At 35.6% G+C, this 9,559-nt stretch overlaps 1 protein-coding gene across 1 annotated transcript; it reads left to right on the top strand.

Moving 5' to 3' along the window:
• Positions 1–6,083: 6,083 nt before the first annotated feature.
• On the top strand, positions 6,084–6,898 carry LOC133864528 (ethylene-responsive transcription factor ERF023). The gene has a single exon (XM_062300891.1). It carries the CDS (start codon positions 6,217–6,219, stop codon positions 6,739–6,741), a length of 525 nt encoding a protein of 174 aa, XP_062156875.1. The 5' UTR covers positions 6,084–6,216; the 3' UTR covers positions 6,742–6,898.
• Positions 6,899–9,559: the final 2,661 nt, after the last annotated feature.

Below are 9,559 nucleotides of genomic sequence, written 5' to 3'. Positions count from 1 at the left end.
TGTTATGTTTTCATTTTTAGGGGACTTATGTAATATTGTTTCATATAATTCAATATATATAGTAAACACGTAGCCCATCACTTTGTCTCTTTGTCTCTGCTTTTTCTCTCTTTCTTAATATTATTTCAAGAGTATTGATACAGGCACTCTCACTTTTTCACACCTATGTTTACACTTTTTTAGGTAACTTTTAAAACTACTATTATATTAAAATTCAATAAAAATTCATCATGAATTTAATGGTGGTTTTAAAAGTCACCAAAGAGATTTGGAAATAAGTGAGAAAGTGAGAGTGTGTACCGTCAAGGCCGGCTCGATAAATTTAGAGATCTAAGTGAAACCATTTTCTTATACTTATATTCATTAAATTAAAGTTATTTTAATATTTATATTATATTTTTTTTATTTAATATGTCAACTAGAGCACTTTCTTCTGTAAAATGTAGTTTAAAACTTTTTTTTTTTTATAACTTATTAGATATAGAATGACTTATCATTTGATTTAAGACATGAAATAATAAGATTTAAATAAAAATAAAGAGAAAAATAGAAATAAGTTATATAAATTAAAGATTGATTTGTAATAGAACATAATGCGTGAGGAAAAAATTGTTGGACATTGAAGACTCACTGATAATGTAATTATATCTATTATGCACAATGCAAACAATGGAAATTTATGTACTTTGGAGACTTTTCATATTTTTCTAAACATTTTTCAACTCAAATAAACTTTGGAAAAAAAATTATGCAAGTTGGACTAATGTCATGAATGTAAAAATGAGGCTTTTAAAAAGAGTAAATAAGTGAGACTTTTCAAGAATTTATGGTTTTTTTTTTCTCCTGAATGTGAATAATGAGACTTTCAATTTGTAATTACTTTTACCATAATTGAGAGCCTTAATTAGAAACTATTTATTATATTTTTACCATATTAGGGTCTTAAATATTATTTTAGAAATAACTTGTATTGTACACTTATTAAGTGGAGGCCTTAATTAAAGAATATTTTATTAACTTTTTTATCATATTAGAGCCTTTGTTTTTTTTAGTTTTAATTTTTTTTTAAAAAAACTAAAGATTATTTATTATATAATTATTAGTTAGAAGCCTGCCGTATTCAATGAGGTCTTAAGCAACGGCTTAAATCGTTTGAGGCTGGAGCCGCTATGTGTACGGTACCGTTACTCTTATTCCCATAGTATATTAATTTCTCCACACTTGATTGGCCATTTCCACCGTGCAAGCTTAAGCAACAAAAATATTCTGACAGTAACTTTTATAAACAAGCTGAAGGAGGAGATACGTTAGACAGGGTGGACACCAGGAAGTACATACATCCCTAATGGATTATACAAAGATACAAACACATAGTTTAGAAAGAGTTTTGTTGTTTCCCACATTACATGATATTGGAGTTAGGTAAGATCTGCTTTACTTTTTGCAGAGTGTTTGGTAAGATCTGCTCCACGCTTACTGATCAGAATTTCCCGACGTCCCAAACCCCCCGGAAGTGGGGGAGACACTGGGTAGGGCCGGGCAGCTCCTCCGGTCCCTCCCATGCATTGAAGGAAAAGGTGTCATGGCAATTGGGAAATTAATCGGAGAAAGCTCCAAGTGGACCTAGCCATTAAGGCATTACTGCTACTCGATCTGTCATTTGAAGGAATGGGGCTTTGATACAAACAAACATTAAGGGGGCAGAGGAATAATCATACGCCATCCGGACCCAGGCTTAGGCCTAGTTATAATCGACCTGACATTGACACAGACTCCTACCTTCACAAAACTTCGTCAAATTTTCCTCACGTGTAACATTTTCTATCTTTACTTGTGTGGTGTGGAAAGGAAAAGAGTCACGGAAGAAAGCAAGTAGAACCAACCAACCAAAAAGACAAACAAACAAACAAACAAAACTCAATTAATTTGTGATCTGCCAGTACCTCTCGCTTCTTGTTGATTCTCTCGTCTTCTTCCATCCTCCCGAAAAGCTCACGTGTTTGGCTCTCAATTGTGAATCTTGGGATCACCTACGTACGTACTAGGGTTAACGACGTTCAGCAAAAGCTAAGAGTAGTAGAGAGAAAGAAAGATATACAGTACTGCATCTTTCAATATTTTTGACACCGTTTTGTCGTAGAGATTTGATATGCATGTTAATTGTCACCGTGACATAATTATTGACACAGTTATTAACTTTTATTATTATTATTAAACAAAAAATCACAAAATTATATAAATGGGTTGGGGTCTGGTTTTGTATTTTGTTTTAAAAAAATAAAAAAATAAAAAATCAATAATTATATCTTTAGATGACAAAGTATATATCATTTCTCTAATGAAAAAAAATATGAAATGTTGCCACCCACACAACTATATATTGACACAATTAATTAAGTGAAGTACTATTGCAGCATGAGTCCCTTTGCACGGCCAATCAGACAGATCAGAGATGTTTAATTATTAGTATCACCATCAACAAAAGGTAAAAGAAAGAGAAGATTAAAATGACCCATTTGTTTAGAGTCCGGACTTTTTTCTTGAATTGCCTATATCTTCATCTTTTAGCAGTACTTGCGTTTTCATGCTATTTAATTAATATAATTTTTAAATTCAACAATTAAATTCTTAAATTTTCTTTCAATTTTAAATAGATCACAATGTAAACTAATTGCCCAAATAATTAACATATTTTAAAATTAGCTTGCAACCTCTCCTACAGTTTCATTTTTCCATGCCGCATGTGACACATTTAATTTGCATGCCAATGCAACAATATTTTGTTTCTGGGCAGTTAAAAGAAAAAACAAAAAGGGGAATTAAGGGGGATTTTGGTCTCTGATAAGGGAGATATATAATATACGATCGAGGAGAGAAAAGATATGAGAATCCTTCGAATAATAAGATTGGAAGCAGTGTATTGATCGAGCAAAGTTATGTGCATATATATCAGAATGTTTTGTCTCAATAATTGATATGAGGGGCTCAGTAATTGGAAGCAGCACTGTATTTGTCATTTAGTCTCACAGTCACTGCACTTATGCTAATCTTAGTCATCAGGCTTGCCACGATGTACTTAATTAGCACTAACAATCTCATCAACGAATTGAATCAGTTCAGTTTCTATGAGATATATTCATTGATTCAAGATATATATTTGATAATATCTTGCTAGGCATACCTTTTTTAATTTGTTTGCTTTAAGAGTCTTGTCTCAATTAATGTCTCATTTATGTGATGGTTCTCTGTAGGTTGCGTGGTGCTGGACAAGTGTAGCCACTTGTCTATTTTTGGGCTTGAAAGCTCCAAAACAAGGGAAAATGTGAGATGGACCGTAGTGACAAGTGCGATAGAACCCTCACAGATCACACTCAAGCATTGGCAACGCTTACGCTGTGATGCATATACAGCTCAATCGCCTCGGACGTGGTCCAACCGCATACGTGCGTACGTGCGTATAATTTGTTGTATTGTATCCATAATTACTGGAGGTGGTAAAACATCGACTTCTTCTTCTAACCTATCGTACGTTGTTCGATCTCTCTCGACGAACAATTGTGCTTCCAATGTCTACGTTAAACTTTGCAACAGAATACAAAGAAAAAAAATTCAAGAAATTGGTTCCACGTACGTACAAATGCCTGAATTCAGTCCCCCAATTGCAAGAAATAATCTGTTGCCGCTTTATGTCTTTATGGCACTTCATCTAACAACGCCTATCCATCAAGAAGGTTCTAGCTAGCTAGTCATGGCTACCTTTAATTAATTAGCTTCCACAACTTCGTGGCTGAAAAGTTTGACCTTGTCGCTCTCTTAGCTTCCAACAGTTCTCTACCAGTACTTTTATAAAGAAATATGTTTTTGTCCATCAACATGCATGGTCTTTACGAAAAATAGTGACAAGTATGACGAATCATATGACTTTAGAACGCAAGATTGGACGATATTTTATCGTCAAAATAAATAGAGCCTAAAATTCTTTTAATACGATGGTTATCAACTTGTCCCACTCAAGTAAGATTAGGGGATATATTTTACGCCGAAATAAATGGAGTCTAATTCTTTTTATACCATCTCACTCAAATATTTGATACGTATTCTTCCACATATCTCACCCCTCAAATATACATCCGGTATGTATTCATCCACTTCATGTACCCATTTCGTGTATTTTGTGTCAAAGCTCTCTCTCTCTCTCATGTTCACCACATAATTTTCAAAGAAATATCTTATTTAAGTGTTCTTCATAATCAAATATGGATGAACATCATATTCGGTCCGTTCAATCTGTGGTAAGAATGCTTCCTCGAGATGCAAGGGTAAAAGAACAAATAGATGGAGATATATATATATATATATTTACAAAGCGGTGGAAGATTACTCTGATAAAAGAAATTTTTAATTAAGATCGGTGAAGCGGCGAGAATATGTAGTTGGGCCATAAAAAAAGTGTACGGGAAAAAAGATCAACCGGTGCGGATAGGGACTTTGAATGAAATTTTTTTAGTTAAAAGTTCTTACCGCCTTGAAAAAGAGAGAAGCATTCAAGAAAAAAAAAGGAGAATGCTTAAAAGTATCGATCTCTAGCTGTGTGTAGAAGAGAATTTGAAAAATGAGAGTATAAGGGGTGTTGAAGAGATATTTTTATGAGGACCTGCAATAATTTATTACCCACCAAATAAAATATGTTTAGAAAATGGACAGTGCAAGATCCTCTTTGTCTCATTTGTGGCTTTGTTGCAGAGAATAACGGTCATATTTTTCGGAGTTGCCGTCATCAATAGATGTACGGGCGAATTGAAAGGCAACATAACTTTTCTTTTCTTTTCTTTTTTTTCAACAATGAAGATGACTTCTTGATGTGTCTGTTTGGAAAAATAATGGAGAGAGTAGATGAAGAATGATTGGAGTTGGTGCATGGCAACAACAATTAGAAGGATTTGGCTTCATAGAAATACAATAGTCTTTTGAAGTGATCTTATACACTCATTTCATATAGTCAAAAGCGTTAAAGACTCATTGGAGGAGTTCTATCAAGCAATACAGAGCTTGGAGAATAATATGGAGGAAAACGAGAGCGAAGAAGTCCAAATAGAAAAAACCACCTGCTGAATTTGTTAAAGTAAATTAAAACGCAACGATGAATAAACTGGCCGGGGAAAAGAAAAGATGGGTGTAGGCATTATAGCCAAAGATCGATTACGATGGCTGGAAATGTATTGGTGACTATGTGTACATTACATACCTCAATATCTTTTATTATTGATCCAACAGTAGCTGAGACTATGGCAACATGAAAGGTGATAGAATTTTATAAAGATTTGAAAATCCATCAGGTAATCGTAGAGGGAGATGACTTGAAAATTGTGCATACACTGTAGTAGGAATGATGTTGGAGTCAATATTGCTAATTGATTGATGATATAAAAACTATGTCAAATAACTTTTGGTCATAATTTGTGGGGCATACTAAAAATGAAATTAATGAAACCATTCACTGCTTAGCGAAATCAGCTTTTCATCGATCGCTAAAGCAAGCGTAAATGAAAGAATATCTTATATTTTTGAAAAATGCTTATTTTCTTCCCATGATCATTATCTCAAGACTCTCATCCTTTGACCCTTTAAAATCACCATTAAATCTTATATATATGCAAAATAAATATTATTGTGATAAAGAAGATTTTTTTGGATTAGAATCTTTTATAAGTATTTGTTTGAATTTGAGAGAGTTCGAACATGTAATTGTGAGAGATTATTATGAGACCTACCTGACCAAATAAAAATTAGGTTGCTTAACTACTTTTTCGATCAAGTAAATCTTATAAATAATCTTTTATAATTATATGTATCAATTTTTTTAAATTTAAGCAAATAATTATAGTTTACCTTATCCATTTTTTTAAGGTCAAATTGAAATAGAAAATCATGTCCGCAATTTCCTTAAAAAAGAAAAAAAAGAAAAAAAAATCATGTCCGCAATTGGTAGGACCCATTACTGACACATTCCTCACGCGCTATAATGCAGAGGGGAGAACTCTCACTTGTTCAAACATTTACGTTAAAAAAAAAAAAACAGCCCAGTATATGGCGATTCTCACAGAAGGGCATACCAGTACTTTGCGTCCGCCTCTTGTAACGTCTATCACAGATTCACAGGTATAAATGCATATGCCTCAGCCTATCGGCACTCAAAGCCAACGGGTTGTACTGTAAATGGAGCAACCACAATACACTGAAGATGCCCTGCACTCGACCACCACCACCACCACCACCCAATCTCACCGTAAATCCGACTCCCAACGTGGCGGCACGCGCCACCCGGTCTTTCGCGGTGTTCGGAAGAGAAGGTGGGGTAAATGGGTGTCCGAAATTCGGGAACCGCGCAAGAAGACACGCATTTGGCTAGGCTCTTTCCCAGCGCCAGAAATGGCAGCCAAGGCGTACGACGTCGCGGCTTATTGCTTAAAAGGTCATAAAGCGCAGCTCAATTTCCCGGACAAGGTGGACGACTTGCCTAGGCCTCCCACGTGCACCGCCAGGGATATCCAGGCCGCGGCATCGAAGGCCGCTCATGCCATAGCTTTGGAGAAGAAGGGCGACGACTTTTGGGGTGAGATTGAATTGCCGGAGCTGAGGGATAGTGGGTGTTATTGGAACTCGTGTGGGTGGTCGTTTACCGCTGGTGACTCCGCGGTGCTGGACGGAGAGGTTTCGCAGCCTTTCATGGCATTCCTCTAGTGCGTGTTGTTTCATTGTTTCTACGGTGGGTATATATGCTCCATTTATGTATGTACGTAATATATATGTACATGACAATCGTTTGTGTATTGCTTCTCACACTTGTTAAGAATTGAAGGGCCTATATTCCAAGCAAGTCTTACGGAGTTTTTATTAATTATTATTATTACTTATTGCTACCTTATTTTGAGCATTCTAGTGCAATATTAATTTGAGCTCATTTTAATGAGTTTAATCTATTGAATATCTGCATCTTCTATCAAACTCAAAGCAATTTCATTAATTAACTTGGTTTATATAAATTTTATCCTTCATATATAGAGGAATTAGGTGACGTAAGTTAAGCCCACATTACCAATAAGTGGTCATATATATTCTTTAATGCACAAATTATTGTTTAAATGTGGAGGAATTTAAATTTTTATCACCATCGTGGTTGGCTAACGTCGCACGATTGTGGTGAGGATAATTTGTTTGGAATTTTTTAAAAGATAAACATTATATAAGTATTTATATATTAGAGTGATTTATGAAGCCCGTGCCTAATCGTGGGATATGTATCCTGCAGAAAATTGAAGGCTTCTTTAGTTTGTTAATGTGTTTTAAACTTTGAATGTGGTATAAAAGTAAAAATAATTTTAATTGTTATGTGTTTAATTTCAGTAATTTGTTAATGTGTTTAATTATTTTGAAAATAAAAAACAACCAGTGAGGACAAAAAAAACTTTAGAGGCTTGACGTGGGGGCAATTAATGGCTTTGATGGTAGATTTGGACAAAGAAGATAATGATGTGACATCTTATAATTTGTTAAAGAAAATTATTGGCTACTGTTAGGCCATCTCCAGCAGTTGGAGTTAAAATAACTACTCAAAAAGTACAAATTTCTACTTTAACCACTGACTATCTTAAAAACACTCCAATAATAATCTCTATTCCACTCTTCATTTTCTTAAAATATTATTTTTTAATCTTTTTCTTTATTTTTTTTTCACTTCTCCCTCTCACTCTCCGGTCTCCCCTAACCCCAACCTATCTCCCCAACCCCAACCCGTCTCATTTCTTGAGCTGATGAGGATCGGCGAGCGTCGAGATGATCGGTGATGAGGAACCAAAACCTGGACGAGTCGAGGATCTGGCGGGCCTCGGCAGTGACGATGCAGAGATCGGATCCAACGGTGACGGCGTATTCGACGGAGGCGTAGATTTTGGTGTGGGGGAGGAAGGCAACAGCGTGCTGGAGGAAAGGGTGTCGGGCTTGGTGTCGACGAGGACGAGCTCATCGGCGAGGTCTTGGTTGAGAATGACGATGTTGCTGGGGACGAAGGAAAGAAGGGCAGCGGCGGTGAAGGAGAGGGAAGGGGTTGGTGGTGTTGACCGAGAGGGGCAGAGGGTTTCGTTGGGCATCAGGACCGGGTGGGACGAAGAGGGAGAGTGGAAAATTGAGAAAATATTAGATGAAGGACGGAGAGTGACAGAGGGGGACGGAGAGGGACGAAGAGCGATCGAAGAGGGAGAGAGGGAGAGAGAAAAAATTAATAAAAAAAGTCTAAACACATGAACAGTGAATAGCTAATGTTGGCTATTTACTGTTCATGTGTTTAGAAAAATGGTTAAAGTAACCATTCTGTTGGAGAAGAAAAAAAAGTAAAAAAAGTCAAATTTGACTATTTTGACTAAAATAGTCACTCTGTTGGAAATGACCTTAGAAAGCTAGGCCAGAAAGGTAGAAAAGGATGGCTTCTGACTTTTGGGGATCAATTAGCCAAAATAGTCCCTCTGTTGGAGATGGCCTTAGAAAGCTAGGCCAGAAAGGTAGAAAGGGATGGCTTCCGACTTTTGGGGATAAATAATTGATCCTTTTATCAAAAAAAAACGAAATATCATGTGTATAATGCAGCAATGAGTCCATTTCATATCAAGCCTGTAATTTTCTCGAATGACGAATACGTCCAAACGTTATCTGGGCAGTACACTGTTCACGGGAGATCCTAAAAGGGCCTCCGGCATTTATTATGTTTTTTAGTAAAGTAAACGGTGTGAGGAAAATTGACCCTATGATAGTTTAAGAAATGCTTTTTTTTAAAAAATAAAATAATAAAGAAATAAATCTTTGAGGCTTTTATTTAAGGTTAAATAGTTCAGAGGTATACGTGAGCCCTAAATTCGTTTCAAAGAGTGTCACAGATAATATTTCCATCGGTCCTCCGTCTATTTTTTTAACGGATCTCCACGTCGCTCACCTTAAAATACTAACACTCGTAGTCACGTATTTCGTCCAACTCGAATGAGACACCCACGTGGCACATGTTCACATGTTATACTTAGGATTTTAGTGCCACGTGGATTTAGGAGAAAAAAAATACATATCGTAAAAATTTGAAAAACACAACTGTTAATTAAAATATGGGATAGTTGCACCGTTGGTCCTTGTGGTATGCCATAATTATTTCTCACTCCCTATGGTTTAAAAAGTGCATGGGAGGTCCCTATGATATGCAATAATTACGTTTTACTCCCTGGGTCGATTTTCCGTCCACCATTTTGACGAAATCTGTTAGCTCTACACGTCAGCGCTACGTGTTGCCAATAAGATGGCGACACGTGTCCATCTTCATAAAAAATATAAATTTATTTATTTTTTTAAAAAAAAAAGAAAAAAAAAATGGCAGGCAAGGGGTGGCGCATCCTTTTTTTGTTTTTGTTTTTGTTTTTTTTAATTTTAATTTTAATTTTTTTTAAAAAAATAAGTATTTTTATTTATTTTTTAATAAATTTATATTATTTTATTAAGATGGACATGTCAGCGCCACGTGTTG

This window comes from Alnus glutinosa, chromosome 3 (genome assembly GCF_958979055.1).
Source record: "Alnus glutinosa chromosome 3, dhAlnGlut1.1, whole genome shotgun sequence".
Classification (NCBI taxonomy): Eukaryota; Viridiplantae; Streptophyta; class Magnoliopsida; order Fagales; family Betulaceae; genus Alnus; species Alnus glutinosa.
This window is presented reverse-complemented; position numbering and strand designations above follow the sequence as displayed.